Below are 26,022 nucleotides of genomic sequence, written 5' to 3' on the forward strand. Positions count from 1 at the left end.
CAGCTGTAGTTTTTGTTATATAGTTGCTGAGAAGTTGAAGTGAATTTAGAGGATGCTATTACTACTGTTAACCTCAAATCTTACATGCTGAATCCAATTCTTACATAAAACAGGCACTAGATCTTCCCCCTGCATTCAGACATTATGAAAGATTCATATTTATTTACTATTTTACTGTTTTTAAAGTATTCTTATGTATTTTATTTCATTTGGTATTTTAAATATCTGCTTTGTTTACTAGTTTCCTAGGTAGATGCAGTTCTAGTGGTTTCTTCTTGACCTTTCCATCATAGGTAACCCTCACCTCACAGGTCAGGGAAATGATGTGGAAAGACCACCACCAACAAAAAACAAAACAGAAAGATTCAAATGATCATTATTAACAGGTGATTATTGAAAAGATTGTATAAAATCAAAAAATTATTTATTGTTTCCAATAAGAAAATTTAACAAGAAAGCTGGACATAGGATTAATACATAAAGTCAGTAAATACCAGCAACAAAGAAGAAATCCAATTAAAAATTCCTTTTATTCCCTTTAGGCAAGATAGTCTAAAATATGTTGAAGTAAATCTAATGAACAATGCTTAAACCCTTAAGCATTGCTCATTAGATTTATTTCCAATGGAACCAATGGAAGGAAACAAAATATCTTATTAAAGATGTTAAAGGAGCTGGGGATGTGGCTCAAGCTGTAGCGCGCTCGCCTGGCATGCGTGCGGCCTGGGTTCGATCCTCAGCACCACATACAAACAAAGATGTTGTGTCCACCGAAAACTAAAAAATAAATATTAAAAAAAAAGATGTTAAAGAAGACCTAAATAAATGTCTGGATAGTCTGTGTTTGTTAGAATCAACACTATTCTGATAAATATACTAAGAGGTTTTCTTATAGAATATGACAAGCAATAATGATTTTATGGAAAATCAGAAAACCAAAACTAGTCAAAGTAATTTTGAAGAACAGGATGATAGAACTTTTCAGTCAAACATCAAAACTATAATTAAATATTACTTCACACTTATTAGAATGGCTATTAGCAAATAACCCAGAAAATAAGCATTAATGAGGATGTGACGAGATTAGAATTCTGGAGTGTCATTGGTGAGAATGGAAAAGTTATTGCTGATAGACAAATGTGGTGGTACCTCAAAAAAACAAAAACAAAACTGAGAGTAAAATTACCATTGGATCTTGCAATTTCTCCTCTGGGCATATAACTCAGGCAGTTATTTGCACACTCATGCTCGCAGCAGTGGTAAGAGGATAGGAACATCCCGAGTGTCCGGGGACAGGTGAGTAGATGAGCAACATGTGATTATGCATGCTGGGATATTATTCTGCTTCAAGGAAGGATGTGCTGACACTGCTGCAGAACGGGCAAACCCCAGACATTATGCCAAGTAAAATAAGCTAGTCCTCAGCGGACAAATACTGCGTGATTATGCTCAGGTGAGGTACCTCGAGTAGTTAGTTACATTCACAGAGGAAGTAGAAGCATGGCTGTCTGGGCTGGGGCGGGCACAGTGGAGCTGTTGTTTAATGGGCTCATAGTTTCCATTTAAGAGGAGTTCTTGGAGATGACTATTGGAGATGCCACCGCAGCATGTGAACAAACTTCTCCCATGAACCTTATTTAATTAGAAATGGTAAAATAGTGAATTTTCTGTCTCATGTATTTTATTACAAGTTTGAAGTAAATGATAAACATGATAGTGTTTTGTTATGTTTTGGGTGGGTTGATGTCATTGGGAGGGTTACATGGATGCTGCAACAGTCATGGTAATGTTTTTTGAAGTTAGGTATATACCTGGGTATAGTCCACCTAAGTTGACATACAAAGCCAAATAGTGTGCTTTTTATTATTTAATAATAAATAGACACGAAAGCCGAACAATGTGCTTTTATTATTTAGACATAGAAGGAAAAAAGATGATTCATTTCTTGGTGATGGGCTCACATTAACAAAATAGATGCTACTACATTAAACTAGTTTATTGATTTTCAGTGGAAAAATTTATTTACATGCATGTACCACCCAGCTTTGCTCTCATTTATCAAGGGCTGTAAGAAATGCAGAAATCTGGGAGAGACAGCCTGGCAAAGCTCACCCAGGACCTGGTTTAGAGAGAGAACAGACACCTATAGTTCTTATGTGCTTGTGTACTGTTTCTGCCATAAAGCACAGCTCTTTTGTAGTATTTTGGAGTTTCTAGTGCTTTTGTGTAAGTGTATTTTTTGCCAGAAAAGCATTATGACACTTTATCTAAATTGTCATGTGACATTCCTTTATTTTGAATTGCAAACCTTAATATCTTTTCTGCTTTGTGTAATAATGTAATAAATAAGAATCCTAATCTTTTTTGTCTAAATATTAGAGTGTGTGCTTGGGTGTTTTATGAAAGTGGAATAGTAGGATATTGACTAAGATGTTCTCTTGTATTAAAAGTTTCCCATGGGACTGAGCATTTGACCGTGGTATGAGCTTGCTATTGTAGAATTGAAAATTAATGTTTGGTGAAAGAAGCTTTTATGTTCCTTACTGAAATTGTAGGTTTGTCATATGTTTAAAGCTTTCTTCCCACTTTTCTACTTTTCATTCTTTCTTTTGTACCTAATTTCTGTCTTTTTGGGGTAGTGGAAAGCATGGGCTCTAAAGGTTGGCAGACCTGAATTAAAAAGTCAGTTCTGAAGTGCATTGAATGTATGACCACAGGCAAATCACTACTCTTGAGTTGAGCTTCTTGTGGATAATAAAATTGAGCCTTTTCTTTATTGTGAGGATTTGATAAGCACGTAGAAGAAGGCTGACGAGAGCTCTGCATGTTAGCTCCCATCTCTATTTCACAGGAAATTTATTACTGAAGGCTTAATTAAAACAGAAATAGAAGAAAAGAGTCTCACTGACTAACCAGTAAATTGTTTTGATATGAAGTAGTGCGGTGAGAAGTAATTTCTCCCCAAATTTAGAGTTACATTTAAGTTTTTATAGTCCAGTTCTTTCATTTCAGGCTAGGAATTTGTTGTTTTATTTTATTTACTTATAGTCTGGAGCTTATCTAATATCATGGGAAATTTCTGTCCACAAATTTTAATATAACGAACATTTTGAACTAGCAATATTAATGTTTTTATTGTAACTTACCTAAAATACTTTTTTGGGAAAGTTTTAATAGCTGGAGTATTTTATAGTGTCAATTTTTCCATCTTGTGTAGATCACTGTATATGTTTTTAAAATAGACTGCATGACATATTAATATTCAAGAGCATCTCACTATTGACCACAGAACTCGAGGAGAGCCGTTTCCTTGGGCAAGCCCCTTTGTGCATGAGCTTAGTGGTTGTTGGGTAAGGGGGACATTGGATGCTCTCCAGAAATGCTTGTTTGCAGTTTTCTTGTGGTTTAAAATCATTAGTCCTCCTTTTATTTTCTGTTCTGCTTTAGTGTTCCCCCATGACTGCATGTGTGACAGGTCAGCCTTGATGCTATGCTGAGTAAACCTTATCTTAAAGTTACTAAGAAACCCTTTTCATTAAACGAAAACAATGACTTGATCTTTACATGTTCTGTGAACGTAAAGGTTTTCCCAGGCTTTCTTAGTGTGTGGAGACATGGCATATCGAGTGGTGTTTGCATTCCTTATAGGAGGGCCAGATGTCAGGAGAAACCTTGTTTAATTGTTCATCACCATAGAAACATATCAAGTTCTTAGTGATGCTTTTGTAAGTATATTGTAGTTTCCACTGCACTGATATTCAGTATAGAGCAATTAAATGTATCATTGACCAGCACAAAAATTCCAAGAAGCATTTATAACATTTCAGTATTGTAGACTATCCATTCAGTGCTTATATAAATCTAAAATAAATCTGTCTCTGTTTAGTCTTTACTAGCCTACTTCATCTAATTTAGCTATTATGATGTTGAAGTCATTGTAATTTCACAATAGTACTGGCATGAACAGTGTGATTACATATTTATTCCTTGAAAACAACATGGCACTTCATTAGCAGAGAGTACTTATCTCAATAGTATTTTACATGAATATGCTCTGCGCTTGTTATGCTATGATCTTAATCAAAGGGAAGGGTTTCATTAGAGGAACTTAGAGTTGTACTTTTGGGGTGGGTCAAGATATGCATTCATACTTGAGTGTAACAATACTGTGAAGTTTCTGAGGCCCTCGTAGACATAGCAGCCTAAGCATTCAGAATTATGTGAAGGAAGTGCAATTGTTGATGGTAAAGAGAAGTCCTCATAGTCCTCTTATCTTCAGGAGGCTTCTCACTTTTTAAGGTCGGCCATAGGGCCCTTCTCCTCCCTTGATGATATTTTGTCCTTGTATTGTTTGAGGGTATTTCAATGAGGTGTTCTAACGTCTGATGAATATCTTAGCTCAGTATATGCAGGAGTAGAGTTGATAGGAAGCATCCCCTTGGAGTTGGCTAGCTCCTAATTCTGGATGGAAAAAGGACTGTAGAGTAGGCATATATGTTGTCCTGCTGGCAATTAATGGTAGTGATAAGGGCTCATCATGCTTTTCATTACTTTGCAGACAGAATCACACCCAGAACCCTAAAAATCTCATGTGTTACATGCCATAAATCCTGTACTCTTTCAGGCTTTGTAATATTCTTATGCTCTCAAGAAAGATATTAAGTTTATAGATTTTTAGTACTTCTGTAAACTAGTTGACTCTGAGTTAAACAATGAAATTTCTGATTATGTATAGTCCTGTTATGTCTTCCTTAAAGTTTTTGAAGATAAAAAAATTTGCTATATTACATTTAATGAATAAACTTATCTCTTCCCATTAGTTTAACTAAAAGTTCATGAATGTGATAGTTAATTGATTTCATGTGCGTGGCTGATTTTGTCTCATTTAATCATAAAAAAGAAAATAAAATTTAAAAAGGGAAATACAACTGTCACATCCTTATACTGGATTAAGTCAGAGTAATACAGAGTAACAGTCATTTCTTACTGTAGCAGCTACCCTTAGTATTTCATTGAAAAGTTATGTTATACCAAACAATTTTGATGGCTTATACTGTAGCAGCCTTTTTGTAAGTGTAATATTGTTAATTTATTCTTTTTTTTTAAGAGAGAGAGAGAGAATTTTTTAATATTTATTTTTTCAGTTTTCGGCGGACACAATATCTCTTTATTTATACATGGTGCCGAGGATCGAACCCAGCGCCCCGCGCATGCTAGGCGAGCGCGTTACTGCTTGAGCCACATCCCCAGCCCATAATTTATTCTTTTTTATATAGCTGAAAATCAGATTTCTTTTTGCAATTTTTTTTTTTTTTTTTTTTTTGTCTTTCAAACTGAAAGCATTTCCTATGAAATCAGGAGCAAGACAAAATGTCCACTCTGACCTCTTCTATTCAATATAGTTCCAAAACTCTAGCCAGAGCAATCAGGCAAGAGAAGAAAATTAAAGGGATACAAATAGGAAAAGAAGTCAAACTGTCTCTGTTTGCTGATGACATGATCTATAAGACTCAAGGAACTCCACCAGAAGACTTGTAGAGCTAATAAATGAATTTGGAAAAGCAGCCGGATACAACATCAACACTCATAAGTTAATTACTTCAACTGTGATTCAGTTGAGAAAGAAACAAGGTAAACCACTTCTTTCACAATAAGGTCAAAAACAAAAACCAAACAATGGGAATTAATCTAAGAAAGGAGGTAAAATCTTTCTAAAATGAAAATTATAGAACTCTGAAGAAAGAAACTGAAGAAGACCTTAGAAGCTGTAAAGCCCTCCTATGTTCCTGGATAGACAGAATTAATATTGTGAAGATGGACATGCTACCCAAAACAATATACAGATCCAATGCAATCCCCATCAATATACCAATGACATTCTTCACAGAACTAGAAAAAAACAGTCCTTAACTTCATTTGGAAGAGGGCTGGGGATGTGGCTCAAGCGGTAGTGCGCTCGCCTGTCATGTGTGCGGCCCGGGTTCGATCCTCAGCACCACATACAAATAAAGATGTTGTATCCGCTGAAAACTAAAAAATAAACATATAAAAAAAATTCTCTCTCTCTCTCTCTCTTTAAAAAAAAATCATTTGGAAGAATAAGAGCTGGAGGCATCACAATAACTGATTTCAAATTATACTACAGAGCTATAGTAATAAAAATAGCATGGTATTAATATAAAAATAGACATGGAGACTAGTGGTATAAAATAGAGGACACAGATTCAAATCCACATACTTATAGCATCTGATACTTGACAAAGGTGCCAAAAATATATGGAGAAGAGATAGCTTTTTAAATAAGTGATGCTGGGAAAACTGGATATCCATAATTAGAAGAATGAAATTAGATTCCTATCTCATCCTGCACAAAAGTCAAATTAAAATGGATCAAAGAATTAGGAATTAGACCAGAAACTTCGAACTGCCAGAAGAAAACAGGAATAATACTCTTGCACATTGGTTTGGGCACTGACTTCCTTAATAAGATCCCTAAAGCTCAAGAAATAAAACCAAGGTCAATAAGTGGGATGCTATCATATTAAAAATCTTCTGAAGGAAATGGATTAATAGCATGAAGAGAGAGCCTACAGAAAGGGAGAAACTCTTTGCCAGCTCTTCCCCTGACAGAGTTAATATCCAGCATATATAAAGAACTCAAAAAACACATGCCAAAAAAACAAAACAAAACAAAAAAAACACATGCTAATCAATAAATGAGCACATGAACCCAACAGACATTCTCAAAAGAAGAAACACAATGGCCTACAAATATGAAAAAATATTCAACACTCTAGTAATCAGAGAATTGCAAATCAAAAGTGCAGTAAGATTTCATCTCATTAGCTAGAATGGCAGTTATCAAGAACACAAATAATAAGTGCTAGAGATGTGGTAGGGAAAAAGGTATACATTGTTGGTAGGACTGCAAATTAGTATAACTACTGTGGAAAGCAATATGGAGATTCCTCATAGTACTAGAAATGGAACCACCATATGATTCAGCTATCTCACTCCCTAGATCAGCATACTATAATGATACAGCCAACTTCAGTATTTATGCAACACCATTCATAGTAGCCAAATTATGTAATCAACCCAGTTTTCATCCATAGATGAATGGATCAAAAAAATGTGGTATATATACACAATGGAGTTTTACTGAGCCACAAAGAAGAATGGAATTATGGCATTTGCTGGTAAATGGATGGAAATGAACAACATCACACTAGGGAAATAAGCCAGCCTCAGAAACCAGGGATTGAATGTTTTCTCTCTAATGTAGAAGCTAGAGCAAAACAAGGGAAAGAAGGTAGTGAGGGGACTCAGATTTCATAAAGATATAGGAGGATAAGTAGGACAAGGAGATAAGGAGGGTGGGAAGTGCGGGAAAAGGGAGGAAATATGGAATGAATTTAACAATCATGTTGTATACATATATAAGCATACCATAAGAAATTTCACCTTTATGTATATGTAGAAAGTACCAATCCAAAAAAAGTAAATAAATAAATAAATAAGTGAAATGAAGGTCAAAAGGGTAGAGGAAGAATAGAGAGTAGAATAGAGACTAGGGGAAGGAAGAAGGGGAGGGAAAGGCAGAGGAATGGGATTGAAATAAAATTTTGTGTATGTGTGATTTTATCGAAATGATCCAACTACCATGTGTAATTATATTGCTCTAACAAAAAAATATTGACCAATTTGAAATAAATTTTGGAGCAGTTTATATGGTTCTTCTACAGAGAGAGTGGTGTTTGTTTCTTGTCTAAATGTTTCTGGCCTGAGAGCTAAGGCATGTGACTGCATTTCTTCCTGATGTCCTTGTAGAGATGTGATACAGGAGCGTCTCTTGGGTGGGTGTGGAGGCAGGGGAAGAGAGGGGATGTTGTGGAGTTGAACAGTAGAGTCAGAAGGACTTGGTGTTTGGATGAAAGCTCAGCATTGGGGGTGCAGGAAAGTAGGTGACAAGGATATTTCACAAGTGTTGGCATAAACAAAGTGGATAATGATACCGTTGAGGTACATTTCACTGAAGGAGGAGCAGATACAGGGAATAAAATGATGAGTTGATTCTAGAAATAAGTTTAGGGTACCTGTGTGTATCTTAGGAAAGATTGCAGTTGGTTTTTATGGGCCTTGGTCACAGTGGTAAGATTTGGTCTAAAAACATACAATTCAGGGTTGTTGGCTCCAGGAGGAGTCAGAGCATATAAGGAAAGAACAGTGTATCAGTGAACCATCTCCACCAGATTTAGTTGAGCTACTGCTTCAGGATCAGTGTTCAGGAAAGGGCAAGCCACTTTTTCAGAAACTCTAATAATCGCTTGTGAAGAGATAACCATCTGGGATTGAGCTATGGGAGAAAAGAGACCCAAAATATCTTCTTTTATCGGATCAAAGAAAACCATACAGAAGCAGGGTAGAGGAGGAAAGCCGAGGGGGTCACAGGCCACTCTGCCGTATCCTACTGAGGTAGAGATAAAGTCAGCTACAGTTGGAAGAAAGAAGAGGATGGATCACAAAGGAAGGAAAATGCTTTAAAAACCATGATGGGAATTGTTAGAACCAGCCAAAAGCCAGTGCTAAGATAGCCAACTAACACTGAGGCCCACTTCAGAATGTTGTAGCCAAGGTTTCTGATGGTTTTGTGAATCTCTTTCACAGGGTTGAGAATTCAAGGAGTAAGTCATTCAAGGAATTGTTTAAGCTGGCCTGGTGGAAGTCAGTGGGGCAAGGACTACTAGAGCATCACTGAGACTGGATTGTCATGAAAACGCACTACTAGTTCACAGTGCAGGCAAGTGAAACAGCACTGGTGGAAGGATTGGAGAGGTCAGGGAAGAAGACATTGTGATCACAAGCACCTGGGCAAGTCAGCGGTCTGAAACTGGAGAACAGTGGGAAGTTGTGAACTGAGAGCAGTTTCGAAGTTGAAGATGTTAGGCATTATTAGCACATTTGCGGGCAGCTATGGTAGAATGGAGGTTAAGTTAGTTGGACCCAAGCTTGTACTATACTTATTAGGGCAGAGGACATTACGGCAGCCACTTAGGAGCTAGGTGGCTTCCTAGTCATGAAGGAAGATGGGGTTGCTTCTTAAACGTTTGTAGGTGGCAGAGACAAGGGGAAGAGGATGATAAGATGGTAGTTGAGGTAGTAAAACATCGATTTGGAAATAGAAGTGATAATTATCAGAAGGGATAATGTGAAGCATGTGTTAACTATTACATTGTGTTGACTGAGTGCCAGATACTGTGCTAAGCATGTTGCACATACTAATTTATCTGATCTTTCTAGCAGCCCTGTGAGGTGAGGGTGCTTTTCATATCCCCCTCTTCACAGGAGGAAACTGAGGCACAAAGAGATATAGTAATTTGCAGGGTTATATGCTAAGTGGCAGAAATGTAGTAATTTTGCAGGGTTATATGCTAAGTGGCAGAACCAATACTTGAACCCAGCAGTCAATTCAATTGCTAGAGTAGAGGCTTTAACCAGCTTACTGTACTGTCTAGCTTACAAACTGAACTAGGAAAATTTTAAGTTGTGTTTTGGGTGACAATCTTGAGGAATTTAACTTTTATAAGAAAAATTGAAATATTAGTTTGTTTTAAAAATTATTTAGTCATATAAACTCACTATAGAAAATTTGGAAAATAGAAAAGCATAAAAGTGTATAAGAAAAACAACTCTCCAAAATTGTAACCCTAGAGATAAAGACTGTTAGTATAATACTGATTACACTTGCTTGCTCTGAATGTACTTTTAAAGACTGAGGTCTGCAGACTTTAATTCCACATGGTGGAATTGTGTTATGAACATTTCTCATAGTTTAAGACGTAGCTTCTTACTCTGCAGAAGTGTCATAATTCATTCAGTCTTTTATAGTTGGATGTGTAGGTTCAGTTTGTGTGTATATATGCTTATCTTTAATATCTGAAAAAAATGTTTATGAAACTTTTCATACTATTTTTGGAATAAAATTAGCATGGAAATTCTGTTGTTTGGAAGTTTCAAATATACTCATCTGTAAAACAGTCATGCTAACAGCTTTTACTGAAAAAAGTTCTTTGCCAATATTTTTAGTTTCTTCAAAGAATAATGTTCTTTTGTTTTTTCTCTCTCTTCTGCTTGAGTCAGTTTTAACAACATATATTTCCTAGAATTGGCCCCTACCCATCTCATCCTGTTTCTCAATTCATTGACAAGAGAATTGTATTTGGTATTCTTTTGAAAATGTATTCTGTATCTTGTTTGTATTTTTTTCTCATTCCTGCTGTTTTGTTCTTTTATTTTCTTGATTGTTCTAGCCAGATAGTTATCTAAATCCTTTTCAAAGAGCCATCTTTTAATTTTCTTACTATTTTGCTTTTTTTTCCCCATTAATTACTACATTTAATTTCTTCCTTTATCGTGTCTTATTTAGGTTTTTTTTTTAGGTTTTGCAAATTTTCTTTCTTAATACTTATTTTTTAGTTTACCTAAAAGCTAAAAAATAAATATTTAATAAAAAGTTTTAGGTGGACACAATATCTTTATTTTTCATTTTTATGTGTTGCTGAGGATCAAACCCAGGGCCTTGCTAGGCAAGCGCTCTACCACTGAGCCACAACTCCAGCCCAGGTTTTGTAAATTTTGAGCACTTTATTTCCTTAATAATAAAACTTATTTGAATGTCTGAATACAAATTTTCTTTGCCCTGTGAGTTTTTTTTTTTTTTTTTTTTTTTTGTACTGGGGATTGAACTCTGGGACACTTGGCCCCTGAGCCACATCCCCAATCCTATTTTGTATTTTAATTAGAGGCAGAGTCTCACTGTGTTACTTAGAACTTTGCTTTTGCAGAGGCTGCTTTGGACTTGCTATCTGCCTGCCTCAGCCTCCTTAGCCACTGGGATTACAGGCATGTGCCAACATGCATGGCTTTCACTGATTTTTTTTAGTATGGTTTTATTATAGCTTATACAGCTGATTTTTTTTTTTTTTTTACCTAATCTGCCTATATAGTTATAGTGGGTATATTTGGTTTTTATGTTTTCTGTGTCAGTATTTTTTTTTATATATTTTGTTGTTAATATTTTGCTAAACTTGTTTTCTGCTTTTTATTATGTTGATTGTTCTTTTCTATAAAAGCTTAGTAATACTGCTTTTGATACCAGGTCCTAGTACTGTAACTTTTTTAAAAAAATATTTATTATTTTTTAGAAGTAGTTGGACACAGTACCTTTATTTTATTTATTTATTTTTTATATGTGGTGCTGAGGATTGAACCCAGGGCCTCGCATGTGCTAGAGGAGCGTTCTCCGCTGAGCCACAACCCCAGCCCAGTACTGTGACTTTGATATTAGTAAGATTAGTGTTAATCTTAAATTTTTAATAGCATTATTTCAATTTCTCTATTACCAGAATAAAAAGGGACATAATTTAAATGACTTCTATTTAAAATGGAGGTTTTCTTGAATTCTTTTTCTCCTTCTATCTAAACATCAAGTTGTTGGTAAGATGACTAGAATTATCATCATTAAATCACTTCTTTCAAAAAAATTTTTTTTGTCACTGCATTTTAGTGTGTAACCAAACAGGTAATCATTTATATTTGTCTCTATTTAAAATTTTTTTTTCATCATTTACCAGCATTTCTGTGTAGCCATTTCCCAGGCCCAGTTAGAAGGGTCCCCTGGGCCACTACAGTCAGCAGAGCCATAGAAGTTTGAGGCCCTCCTGCCTGCAGTCCCCTTCATACTCACGTGGGTATGTGTGATTTCCCTTCCCCTCAGGACGGAGAGACTGCCACTTTAGCCCACCTGTCCTTCTTTGTGCGGCATTTGAGTTGGGGTAGGGTGTGAGGGACGATGGAGCTTGGAGAAGGCCATGGCCTGCCCCGTTAAGCAAGGAACCTTTATCCCTAGTGACCTTATGACTGCTTGTGGCCAAACCAAATTCCTAATGTCTTCAGGTGACACAAAGCTCTGTGGCCTCATTCTTGGCACCATTTACTGAGCGTAGGACTTCTTCATTCAGCATCATGCCTGTGAGATCTCTAAGCTGGTATTGCTGGCCTTAGTGTTCCAGTCAGGGTGACATCCATCCTGCTAGTCATGGCACTCATGGGTTTGTCCACGTCCTTTCTATGGCACAGCCTTCTGATGTGCACCAGCAGTAGGTGCATGGACATCTTTGTCAGCTTGCCCACTATTTGGGATCATTGCTAGATCTGGATAGTCTTTTCATATTCCTTAACCCAACTTGGATGGGTGCTTGTTCTTTCTTTTCGATAATGCCAAAACTGACAAGTCCTGTGAAGGCTCTGAGACTTTATCCTGCGTGAGAGCTGACAGCCTGCCAGGTTTGTGGATGTTGGCTGGAGACGTGAGATTTCTGGGTCAGAGACAGAGGGCTTTGTCATGCACAGCACAGTAAGGGCAAAAATTTCCTGAGGAGGTTTCTCTTGACCCTGAGCCCCACATCGCAACATGTTCAGCTAGGTAGAGGCTGCCTGCCCCACTGTGGGCGTGGGTCACAGCTGAGGAGACCCAGGCTTGGGCAGCCCACAGCATTCATTATGGGCTACAAGCAAGCCTGTCTGACCTGTGATTGGAGGTCACGTCTCTATTGTCCTGGACAGTAAACAGGTCTGTCCTCTGCTTCAGAGGGCACAGTCCAGATAGAAGGCTGAGTGCTATTATGCTCATCCTAAGAAGGCAGCCCAGAATAAAACTGTCTCTGCCTCTGTCAGGTGTCGAGAAATGGCAGAGACTGAGGAGAGGTGCCTCCTGACTGAGTGGTGTGTTTGAAGAAAACAAGTGGAATTGCTAACAAATATTTCTTACCTGACAGCCAGAGAAGTTTGTAAGTCTTATTGTGATTGGCTTCCCAAAATTTATTATCATGATGCTTATACTTATGTTATTATAATTATTTAACATAATTGTAATTTTTAAAACTTTTTTATTTGTTTTATTAGTTATACATGACAGTACAATGACTTTGATATATCATACATTTGAATCAGATGGGATATAATTTCTCATTTTTCTGAGTGTACAGGTTGCAGAATCATATTGGTCATGCAGTCACCTATATACACACAGAAATAATAATGTCTGTTTCATTCTACTATCTTTCCTATCCCCCCATCCCCTCTCCTCCCTTCCCCTCCCATCACTTCTCTCTACCTAATTTTATAATTTTTTTGAATATTAAGTTTCAGACAGATCCTAGGAGCCCTACTGTATTATAATCCAACAATATTAAACTGTTTAGCCCAGATATCCTGACTCTTAAAACCCACGAGTTACATGTTTTGGGAACCCTGCTGGTTATCTCACATATTTCTGGGGATAGGCTTGAGGCAGAAAAGGTAGCTGGGAGGGCATGACACACACTGCCAAAGTCCTCCTCTCTCCTTACCTGTTTTGTGTATAGGCACCAGAATGTTTAATGTGTATCGACTGTTGATTAGAAGAGAGGGTGGGAGGAAAAGAGGGTGAAATCACCATTGAAAGGTGATGGTGTGTTTTGGTGTATGAAGTTGTGAAGTGGAGATTTAAAAGCTTCTCCAGTAAAGAAATACTGTGGATGGCCATTATGTTTGGCTGTAGCAGTTTATGACTTTTTCAGTTTCTTCTCAGGTGAACAATAGCTGCTTGGTGTTAGAGCTCATGTATTAAGACGCAGACCTGGTTGGTCCTGGCTCTCCAGCCTTCCTTAATGTGTGCACTTCGGGTGAGCTGGAGTTCACATCCCATGTAGTGTTTCAAGTCTGCCAAGGGCAACCCTGTGGCAAGGCTATGATACTGTTGAGGGGTTGGCAAGAGAAAGCCACTCGCCTCAGGTTCTCACGCAGGCCTTGGACTAAGTCTCCATGGCTTTAAGACATTTCCTCTCTATATTGAATTTGTGTAACTAGGGTGCTGTGATTTAAGTGCATCCTATTTCTATTGAGATAATAGAAAAGAATATTTAGGACAAAATTGAAATGAATGTATGTTTTAGGTCTTTATTTAACTTATAATATGGAGTGAAAGATGACATGATTTATTGAGAAACACATATATACTTATAATTTTGTTGTGTTAGATGTTATAGGTATAAAACAATAATATACATCTTTAAGTTTAGGTACAGAAACAATTATTTGGTGACTTTGCAGGAGTATAAAGAAGTTTCTGTGTTTGTCTTGTTTTCAAGTTTAAAAGTTTGGCCTCTGGTTTGGTCCCTAGGTCAGAATTTATTTTACATTTGAAAATGTACCTAATGATTATTATATTCCAGCCTTGTGAATTAACACAAATTCTATCAAATATGAGAAGGGAAGTATGTGCAGTTGCCATAGTACCCTTGGAGTTTGTGGTGTTGGATTGCAGCAAGTAGTTCTGCAGCTGCACGCTAGAGGGCTCCGGAGGCCACGAGCTGCTGTGTGGGTTCTTGCCATGGGAGTTGGTGCACCATGCTCCCACCAAGCTGTGTTCCCCAGACTGGCCCTCTGCTGCAACAACTGCCTTGGAGCCCCTTGATTAGAATCATAGGCAGAAATTCATAAATTATTTTCTTTGTGAAAAGTGTTAGGAAAGTAATTATTCAAAATGGTTCCATAAAGTGTTTTCATAATTTTTTTTTGTAGTTTACTCCAAGCTTGATAGTATTTACTATAATTTTGAAAACTCAGTCTATTCATTATAAACTAAGCATTTTATATTTTTTTAATAAATAAAAATTTAAATAAATTTAGATGTAATAAACATTATGTAAATTAACAAGGTAAATTTCATAAATATATAAATAAATCTAATAAAAGTATTTCCTTTCCTCCCAAAGGATTATATAGGCTTTTATATGGACCGAAGCCTAATTGTTTATGAAATGAAATAAAATATTAAAATCATCTCTCTCACACATTTTCAGGGGATACGAGCCCGCATCTTGGAAACTCTGGTCATGCTGCTGCTGCTGGCATTACTGATTCTTGGGATAGTGTGGGTGGCTTCAGCACTGATTGACAACGATGCTGCAAGCATGGAATCTTTATATGGTGCGGATTTGCTTGTGTTAATCAGTTTCTATAATGGAGACCATAGTTTGGGATATAATTACATATGACTTTAATAACATTTTAAATAATTCTTTATATAGTTCACCCTTGATGTTGATTTACAGAATTAAGAAGACTTTAGATGTATTTAAGAAATGAATGTACGTTTGTTTTATATATACAGGATGAGTAAGAAGCCTTTTATTTTTAATTAATTGGTTTCTGTTCTTAAAATTTTAGAGAGGCTCTTTTTTTTTTTCCTTCCTCCAAACAGGTTTTGCAAAAGGGTTATTTTCTATCCTTCTATTTTATATTTTTTTATTCATACAGTTTAGAAATTATATGGTTTAGTACACTCAAATAAGCAATTACAATGTTTATTATACTTTAAATATAGTCAGCCTATATTAAGATAAAACATCTTAATGTGCAGTATTTTGAACTTATTAAAGTTATTTACATTTTTTATAGACCTCTGGGAGTTCTACTTACCCTATTTATATTCCTGTATATCATTGATGGGATGTTTGTTACTTCTCTGTAAGTATTTTTCTGACCTGATATTGATAGGAGAGTAGTTGTTTTGTATTCTGGGAAATTATGAGAAAGCTTCCTGGTGAGATTCCTTAACAACTTGGAGAATTTTTAATTATTCAAGATAAATTCGATAAACTGAAGTCTTGAAATAATAATATGCTTTTTTTATTCTCTGAGGAAAGCCTTTCTGCTGGATTGGAAAAAGAGAGAGGGACACCCCCCGACACACATTCTTATACTCTGTCTTGCTCGCTTCCTGTTCACATGTCCAGTACCCCACCCCAACCCATTCAAAGCACCAGAGTCTATTTGTAAATGGAAATGGTAGGCCAATATGTGATGAATTTTGTGATTTTTATTTCAAAACTTGTTTTGTTTTACTTGAGGCATCACATCCTATCTTAGGGATTAGCTGTTAAATGTATTTCAAAGGACTTAGGACTATAGTTGTCACTATTAAATATTCTTTTCAGGTTCTCACTTCTACCAGTACATGAAATTTAATCTGGTCTTTGCTTGGTTTTATACAATTTATTTTAAACAAAAGTACTTATTGTCATCCCACTGTTAGAATCTTAAGTGTCCTGAACCTTCTCTCGCCTTAACTACCTTTCATCAGATGTCACGCTGCCCGCCCCTCACACTGCCCCTCTAGCCTCTTCATGGGTGAAATGCAAGAACCTTCTGACAGAGAACTGGGGGAATCTGTTGGAGTCGAGAATTTACTTAAAACAATGCTATTTGAGTTGTTTTATTTTTCTGTGCTTTATCTTTCTGAGCTCTAAAGTATATATCTCTCTGTTGGTGGTCTTTTCATTTCTGCAGTGTGTACACCAGTTGGCCTTTCCCGCATGTTCACAGTAATGGGCCAGTTGCTAGTGAAGCCAGCAGTAAGTATTCCATTAAAAATTATTTGGCTTGTTAATTAAATATGTTTACATTTGAACTTCTTTTAGATTGTGAATTAGCCTTTAGAAATAGAGTATTTTTGTAGGTTTATCACTTAAATTTACATTTTTTAAAATCTTTTTTTATGTTTAGAAACCATATTTGTTTTTGCTTTAAAAGTACTAATTATAGGCACTTTGGTAAAAATTTGGCTAGGCAATTTTAAGAGAAAATTTTGCAGATATTTACAGATATTCATTGCTTTATATCAAACAATTCTATTGTTTGAAAATTAACTGCATGTTTTGATTTATAAAGCAGAATGCTTTTGAAAATTTGCACATTATATATTATAATTGAATTATACTTTGCTATTCTTTTATTTATTTCTTTTTGGTGGTACTGGGGATTCAGTCCAGAGGCACTCTACCACTGAACTACATTCCCCAGAGCTTTTTATTTTGAGAGAGTGTATCTCCAAGTTGCTGAGGCCGGCATCTAACCTGTATTCCTCCTGCCTCAACCTCCCATGTTGCAGGGATTGCCCAGCTCTCTATATTCATTGAAAAATGATTTTCAATAGCAGAAAGATCAGTAGAGTACAGAGAAGGGAGCAGGAGGAGGGAGGAGGGGAGGGAAAGGAGAAGTACTGGGGATTGAATTAGAACAAATTATATTCCATGCTTTTATAATTATGTCAAAATGAACCCTAATGCTATTTATAATTAAAAAGAACCAATAAAAAATTGGAAGAAAATGAAATATGTGACTCAAAAGACAATAAATAAATAAGGGCCTTAAGGCCCTTAAAAATGATTTTGAATTGATAGTAATTCTGATGACCTATTCTTAAGTTTCTTTTATCTTTAACTATTTTGTCAGATATTTAATAATGAGAAAATAGTTTCTTGGCTGTAATTAGGAATTTGCCACTTAAGTTATTTTCACTGGATCATCATTGCTGACAGATTCAACTCTAACTCCTTCATGCTGTCAGGTTTTCCTAGCCCATTCTGATTGACCTCTCCTACCCCTCTGCAGTCTTTCTCTAGCTCCCGCATGGCTCTGTGCCGCACCCCTCCAGTCATGCCTTTGTCCCTCTTACCTACTCCAGCATCAGCCGCATGCTCTGCCTGGTTCTGGACCTCGTTTTTCTGCTCTAGGCCGAGAATCAAACTCCTTCCTCTGCACTTCTCACGTTCACCTTTTTAACTGACTAATACTATGTTATTTTAGTTATGGGTTTGTCACCCCTATCACGGTGATTCATTAAAGGAAAACCCTGAGGAAATGTTGTAGTAGATAATCATTTAGTAAATGCTTATTTAATTTTGAAAATTATAATCTCATCATATCTTCTTTTAAAAATAAAGTCTAACTTTATATTTGCTCCATAAATGTATGCACACCCACAGCACACATGCTATCAAATCTTAGAGAGGCTTTGTGACACTGCATTCCTATAGTTTCTCCCTGCTTCCTATAGAAAGAGGCCTAAGGTCCTCTGGTGTTCTGAAGTTCTGCTAATGCTCTTCTGGGTGCTCTGGACCACCCCTGCCACTCTGACCTCACCTCTAAATGTCTGATTCTAATGAGAAGACATTGGAAATAGCCTTTAGCACCTCAAATGCTATCCAGTACCTCATGGAGCTGCAAGCTCAGCATGTAGAACCAAACTCCTTATTTGTCTCCCCTCCTCAGGCTAATTTTTCTCCCAAACCTATCTCTTATTAATGACCTCCTCAAAGCCGTATTTATATTTGCCTCTTTCTTACTCCTAACACATAATAACAGTGGTTGGTTATACAACCTGTAGTGATAAGCACTGTATCGGACACAAAATTTCATTGCCTCCTGATGATTAAACCATGAGTTAGGTGGTATTATAAATGAGAAACCCATGAGTTAGGTGGTGTTATTTTATGGCTGAACTAACTTCAGTTCAGGGAGATGGCATGTCCTAGGTCACAGAACTGTGATGGAGTAGGTTTGAACCCAGAGGCTGGCTTCAGAGTCCATTTTGGAGCACTGTTCTGTTCTTCCTTGAGCTCCAGAGTAACATTGCTGCTTTCCTGCAGAGTGGACCTCTCCTCCTCTGTGTTTCTTGTATGGTTTCCTTTGTTGAAAGGCCTGTCTTCCTCTTGTCAGTTCAGGTCACTGGGTGATGTGCTCCAGCCATCAGCCACACTGGCCAAGACTTTCTTCTCCCTAACTGGCAGTAATCTTTCTTTCTCCAACCTTTCAGAACATTTTATTTAAGTCTCGCTTTTGACATTGATTTTAATCCTATAATTACTTTTTGAATTCATTTGACCTCTTCTACCATTTGAGGTCAAAGACTATGTCTGACCCATATTTAAGCCCTCATTAGTTCATAGTAGAGCAAAGGCTTTGAAGGCAGAGAGCATTTCTTGGGAAGCTATTGGTTTTTTGGAGTATAAAATGGTGATAGTGGGAGTGTTTTTATGGTATTGTAGAAATCAAGGGTATGATGCTCATGGGCACTTGACATATGAACCTCTGTCCTGCTAATGCTGTCACTCATTCAGCACCTGTGATGGTAGGTAACATTCAGTAATTTGCAAGTAAAACAAGCAGAAGTGGTCAGTTCTAATCGAAACAGTAGAAAGTGATGAAACGCTTTGATAGGAGAGAGCCTTCCGATCATGATCCATACAGGTATACCCCTGTCCACTTGTGTAGGCACCTCTGATTTGTTATCCAACTGGTTCTGTCAGAGGGCCACTCTGTTGCTCCCTTAGGACCATCACACCTTCTGGCATGTGCCACTTGTCTCAGGTTAAGTATTGTCTCCCTGGATAGGCCTCACTGTTGGTTATCTGGAGAAGACTCCTCCCCTTCTTCCCATTCCTTATCCCTCATAGGACAGTCATTCATTATCATTACTTATTTATTCATCATTAATTCATCCTAATTATTTATTTGTTGCCCCCTTCAGGTTTAGGCTTCCTGGGGGAAGAAATGGTATGTCCACCCACTGATTAGCTTAGTTCTAGGACCATAAGTACTTATTGAAAGACTGGGGATTTTTGGATTGCTTTACATAAATATAACATAAACTATTAAAATTCCAGATGTGATAGGGATTGAGTGATTTAGGAATATCATATTAGGCAGCTGAAAGGGCACACAGTTTCCACTATTGCACTTTGTTCACCAACCCCTCATGATTGAGTAAGTAGTTTTGAGTTTGAATGATAGAGAACATTGATACCAGCTCTGGGTTTCTTTCATGTTTTCCCCTTTCATAGAAGGATGGTTATGTTAGCAAAGGCAGAACTGGAAGCATTAGGTTTTGTCAGTTTTTAAGACAGTGCAGGTAATATTCCATACAATCGGTAATTGACGAGTGAGGTTCTTTTCTTACTATTGTATGGCTTCATAGTGAGTGGCTTATATGTAAAAACACCCATTTCTCTAGGGTTCTGTCTGTTGGATGATTTGTTTGTTTTGGTCTCAACTTATATTTTTAAAAGATTATAATTATTAACATTGTATAGATTAACAGGATCAGTATATTTCTATATATGCACATATTGGCAATGGTCATGTCCAAATGAGATGATAAAAAATATTGACTTTATTTTTATATTTTTTCTACATTTTTTTGGTGTATTATAGTTGTACATAATGGTGGGATTTGTTACATATTCATACTTGCTATGTACACAATATAAAAATATAATTTGCTAATATTATTCCCAATACTAAGTCAGCTGATTTTGATATCATCAGTGTTCAATATTCATGGAGTGTTTTTAGTGTATAGACATGACATAAATGGAAGGTTCTGCATGTTACTGATGTAGTTTATAGACTCCTTGAACTAGAAATTCTGTCAGTAAATATAAATGGGAGGACAAATGTTGGACTAGATGATCATTCCTTCCGGCTCTAAAATAACAGCTTTGGCATGAAGACATATTTGCTATATTTAGCTTTTTGACTCTTTAAAATTCATACATTTGTTTGCCATTGAGAAAACTGCAGATGTTTTTAGTTTAAACTTTAACAATATCCAATTTATATGAATGTAGATTTTGTGAGAATAAAGTTTTGATGTGTTTATTTATACACTAAATTGTAGAAAATAAATACAACATCTATAAAACATGCTTAGTTTATAAATAAAATAGTTTGGATATTTTATTTTGGGTTCTTAGTTATTTGAGTGAATATATTATCTGAAATAATAGACCAAGTAGCTTAAATAGTCAATAAACAAGAACTTTGTAATGTTATATAATTGAATAGTTTTGTCTTTAAATTTAGATTCTTGAAGACCTGGATGAGCAAATTTATATAATTACCCTAGAAGAAGAAGCACTCCAGAGACGGCTAAATGGTACATGTATATTACATATTTAGACCAGTGTAACAACTGTTTAATTAAAAAATAACAGATAATTAAAAGAAAGAAATACAAACCTCTTATAGGCTTAAGAGTAACAAAGGGACTTCCAGGTGAAGGGGATCTGCCAAGAGTTGGATGTAGATACATTGTGATGAGCACAGCTGGCCTCTAGAGAAAGTGGCCACTGGGGGGGCCAGCAGCCTTCTACCACCAGCTCTTCAGGTGATTTGCAAGTGCAGAGGTGGTTTGGTCTGTATGCAGCATTAGTGACTGTAATGTCCCTACTTCATTTCCATTCTGCTGAGATCTTTAAGATAAAGAGTAGCATATTTCTTGGACACAAAGGTGCCAAACGTGACTCTCAAAAGTTTTACTTATGAACTCTGTTGTCTTGAGGAATACTGTTGGCTATCAGTTGGTAACTAAGTAGGCACATTAAAGATTCTAAAATTTCATTTCAAATTATGTATTGTTTTTGGTTTCCAGTGAAGAAAAGTGTAATGATAGTTTAACAGAGAAATGACATAGTTTAGGTAAATTTCTTTTAATTTTACCTGAGTGATTTTTCACCCTGTACTTTCCTCTTATGTAGCATTTTTTTAAAAAGTTGAAAAACCACCCTTTCTCCACCAAGATCAGATTAATATCTAATTATGTTTCAGAATCATAATTTAAGAGTAGGTATAGAACAGAAAGTTATTTTTACAATGAAATATTGAGAAATAAGAAATATATCTAGGGGCTGTGGCTGTGGCTCAGTGGTGGAGCACTTGCCTGGCCTGTGTGAGGCACTGGGTTTGATTCTCAGCACCACATATAAATAAATAAAGGTCTATCAACAACTATCTATCTATCTATCTATCTATCTATCTATATGAGAAATATATCTAAATATGGTAGAGAGATTAGTGAATCAAAAAATAAAATAAATCTTGTTGGAAAGTTGAACTGTCTCTGTCAGTGTTCAACAGTTTCTCAGTCCTGGAAAATGTATGTGATAAGCTCGGTTTGAAGACTCCTTGATGATTCAGTTTGGATTATATGTTTTGTTTTATTTATTACTAGCATTATGTTAGGATTATTTATGTTTTCCTCTTAAAATGTGCTCTTTTTAGAAAACAATTAAGCATCCCACACAAGACTCTCTAGATATAAATTGGGGCTTTTCTGTGGTTCTTGTTAAAATGCGAAGATTTTTTTAATTCATTTTTATGTATTTCCAATAACTTGTCCTTTGAAATAATTTCATCAGCTTTCTTTACTTGAATCTTCATTCAGACTGCCCAGTTTCTATTACTAAATTAAAACCTTAGAGTGTGTACACACACACACACACACACACACACACATTTTCTTAACTACAAATAGGAAAATTAATTCATCAACTTAAGTTATTTATTTGGTACAGATAAATTGTGTCAAAGACTAGAACTCCATGTGTCTTTTATTTTTCTAACTGTATTAAAGTTATTTTAAAATTTAAACTTACTTAATTTCAGAATTACAAACTTAAGTCAACAGCATCAGCTTTATAAAAGTTTATAAAATTTTATTAAAGTGAATATTGAAATAAATTTGTCTTCTTTAGATGATCATGCTATTATGTAGTAAACAAGCCTGAGTCACTTATTTTGATGTGGCTTCATTTTATATTATGGTTAGCTTTCTAGCAAGATGTCAGACTACCTCCTGCAGTATACAGACATGTTTCAGCCTGTAGTGTGTGTTATTTCTGTCTTAGATAAGAAAGGGTAAAACATAGTATTCCATGAATGAAAGAATTTGAATTAAGTCTTATCAAGACAAAAAATAAAAAATGAAGCCTATTCTCACTTTCCTATTGCGTGGTAGGGAAGGGTTCCTTCAGAATCCCTCAATCCTTTGACGCCTCAACTCAAAAGTGGTTCACTATATCCAAAGAAATTAAAAGGAAAACACTGGCTAGAAAGCTAACCATAATACAAAATGCAGCCACATCAAAGTAAGAGCGAGATCCCAGTAGCATGGAGAAGGCAGAGGGGATGGTCTGGGGTAGAGAGGGTAACAGAGGTCAGGACACTGAGTGCTCTGGCTAGCCTAGTGGGGCATCTTTAAAGACCTTTTTGACAAAGCTCTTTGATGATGTGCTGAAGAGGTTATGATTTTGCTTTTTACTGCTGGTTAGCCACTGTGGACTATTTCAGGTGGGAGATAATAGGCTAAATGGTTACTGATTATTATACATAAATGATTCTGTGGCAAAATTGATGTTTTGACTAACAGGGATTAAGAATTGCAAGATTCATAATCTTCCAAGGCTGGGGCTGTAACTCAGAGGCAGCGCGTTTGCCTAGCATATATGAGGCACTGGGTTTGATCCTTGGCACCACATAAAAATAAACAAAGGCTTCTGTCCATCTACAACTACAAAAAAATTAAAAAGAAAAAAAAAAGAATTCCAAGATTCTGGGGCTGGGGATATAGGTCAACTGGTAGAGCACTTGTCTCACATGCACAAGGCCCTGGGTTCGAGATTCCCAGCACCACACACACCAAAAAAAAAAAAAAAAAAAAAAAAAAAAACTGCAAGATTCTGTAGAATATATTGATCAATATGTGTAGAGAAAAAAGCAAGAACAGATTTTCATAATTTGCTATTTTTAAAGAAAGTACAGAGATAGGTTGGTAGGATAAACCATCCTCGTGTATTTTATTTGACCTAGTATCATTTCAAATATATTTTGTTGTAAGTTACTTTATATTTTAAATTCTAAAATAGAAGTCTCTATTTTTTATTGCCATTGAAGATAATTGTAGAATAACGAAAGTAAAAAGACTTTAAAATACAAAGTATGAGTGCTGATGTATCATAGAATTCAGGATGGTGTTTGTCAATGGCATACTGAGAGGGATGGGACGCATGATGCACATCATAGGAATCTCTGGGACATCTGTGTGGTTCCTTCAGTTCAGTTTTACAGTTCCTTGAAAAAATTATGACATTTAAACAATATCAAGGGAGTAGTAGGAATCCTGCTACTATTTTTTTTTTTTAAGGTAGTAAGGCTTGAGTAGCAGTTACTGTGTTATTGGAGTTGAATTTTCATGCCTCATTTAAAAAATATCAGTATAGCTGTAAGATGGAATGCTTAACTATGTCTTAACTATGTCTTCTCCAGTGTTGTTAATATATTGTTCTTAATATATTGATGTATAGAGAAAAAAGCAAGAATAGATTTTCATAACATGGAGGGTGCTATAGGTTCAAAGCTTTGTTTAAGAGGCTTTGTTCCTGTTAATATTGTCATTTCCATAAAGTGTGTCAGTAAAGCAAAGTCTTGCACTATTGCGGTGTTTATCAGTATACTAAAGAAGCCATCCTTGTTACCACTCTCTACTGCCTCCTCCTTTTTGTTTACTGCATATCTTTTAAGGGTCAAATGTAGTGCAGATGAATTAAGACTCCAAGTCTCAAGATCATAGACCAGTTGACTGAAGAAGGAAGAAAAGGGATAAGAACATATAAAGACTTATTCTAGTGCATCGACACTTAAGAAAAAGATGTGGGGGAGTAGTTCTGTGTGTTCGTGAGCAGGAAGGTAACACAAAGCCTCACTCCTTTGGCTCTACAGTTGTACCCCTTTGGCTAAGATAGCCCCTGCCTTGTGTCCCCATCAGCATGGAGGGGGTGAAGAGATGTCTGTAGAACTTCTGTGATCTGGAAAGACTCCCACCCTCTCTGTCCCTCAGCACACATCTCCCCTCCTTTCCGCCTTGAGACTCAGGGCTGATGGGCATGTTTTTCTCGCTGCCCTTCTATCACAGGTGGTCAGTATCAAGAGCCCAGAACATAGAGGCAGAATTCTTGCCTTCAGGACTGTTGCCCCTGTGTACATCACGTTTCTGATCTGATGTTCCACTTTCCCCTGGCACCTGAAGCTTTCTGCTTGTGCCATTTGACACTGAGTGTTAACCTGTTAATGAAACCCTGGATCCTCAACCTTCTTCTTCCTCAGAGAAATATGGCTCTCCCTAGCACCATCAATCTCCCTGACCACTTTGTGAGTTGGCTGTCTTCTTTCCCAAATCTCTCCCTTTACTCCTGGGGTTTGGTATGTGCCCTTTTGTCTTCCTTGCTGCTTTCCAAACCTTGGAATCTTATGCTCTCAGACCGTGACCTGTTTCTGTCACCCCCTTTCCTTCCAGGCCATTTCTGCCCTCTTTGGACTTTTTAGCTCCATATACCTGAGCACTCTTGGATTCCGTGCATGTCGTGTCCATGGTGATTTTGGTGTCCTGCTCATGACGTTTACAGCACTCTGGGAAATGCCTTGCCCTCTCTTTTGTGAAGCTTTGTCTGCCTGTGACATGACTTGGTCCTGGCCTTCAGCAGTAACTCAAGTTCTCACATTTCCTACATTCAGGAATCGTGCTACCACCTGCTATTCCAGCTCACTTCCTCTGGTACTCTGTTTCCTATCATTCTTCAGTGTGGAAACCCAACATGCCACTTCCCCTAACAGCTTTTCCTTACCCTTCCCCCTCCATTTCCTTTAAATGGAAAATGCCCAGGATGGAGAGTATCATTTTACCATAGAAGTGAAGAAGGTGGGGGAAGTAAAATTTGGTGAGAGAGTAAAAAACAAAATCTCCTGGAGAATATTAGGAAGGCCCAGAGTGGGACTGCAACAGACACACCAAGGTTGAGGGGGCAGGAGAACCATATGCGCTATAACAGAAATAAGGTGGTTTCCCTCTTGTATCCATGGAACATGAGCAATCAAGAACCATTTCTACTCCATGACCCCTGAGCAGGAGCTCAACAGCAAGTCCCATTACAGTAATTGTAGTAGAAAATCTTCTGTAATTCCTTCCCAGTGTTAAGAGGATACATATATCATTAACATGTTTAAATGTTTAGGTAATGCAACAGCATTAATTGAAATAATTAGCTTTCGTGTGTGTATAGCCTATGGGTGTACTGGGTAACTTTAGAAGTACCATAATGAATAGAAATTATTTTTTGTTGTTTAAGTTCAAAACCTCCACAATCCTTTTAATGTAATTTATTTAAAAATATTGTAGCCTTTGAACTTAATAATTTGGTTCAATTTTGTTAGATACTATTTTCATCATCATGATAAAAAGTTAGTATATCATTTTTGTAGCAATTACTTTCCTACTTGATTCTAATCTTTTTAAGAAGCCTTTTC

General features: G+C 36.5%; 1 protein-coding gene across 16 annotated transcripts in view; it reads left to right on the forward strand.

The window, feature by feature from the left end:
- Lmbr1 (limb development membrane protein 1) overlaps positions 1–26,022 on the forward strand; it is a 125,513-nt gene that overhangs the window by 44,136 nt on the left and 55,355 nt on the right. For 10 of the 16 annotated variants that reach the window (XM_048785407.1, XM_048785412.1, XM_048785416.1 and 7 more), the window contains 4 exons: positions 14,904–15,030; positions 15,502–15,570; positions 16,393–16,457; positions 20,749–20,821. In XM_048785407.1, the coding sequence (XP_048641364.1) occupies positions 14,904–15,030; positions 15,502–15,570; positions 16,393–16,457; positions 20,749–20,821 (334 nt within the window). Of the gene's footprint in view, positions 1–8,667; positions 8,801–12,056; positions 12,063–12,735; positions 12,849–13,354; positions 13,360–14,903; positions 15,031–15,501; positions 15,571–16,392; positions 16,458–20,748; positions 20,822–26,022 lie in introns of those variants that run through there. The other 6 variants (XM_048785417.1, XM_048785418.1, XM_048785411.1 and 3 more) reach the window with 5 other exon arrangements.

This window comes from Marmota marmota, unplaced genomic scaffold (genome assembly GCF_001458135.2).
Source record: "Marmota marmota marmota unplaced genomic scaffold, marMar, whole genome shotgun sequence".
Classification (NCBI taxonomy): Eukaryota; Metazoa; Chordata; class Mammalia; order Rodentia; family Sciuridae; genus Marmota; species Marmota marmota.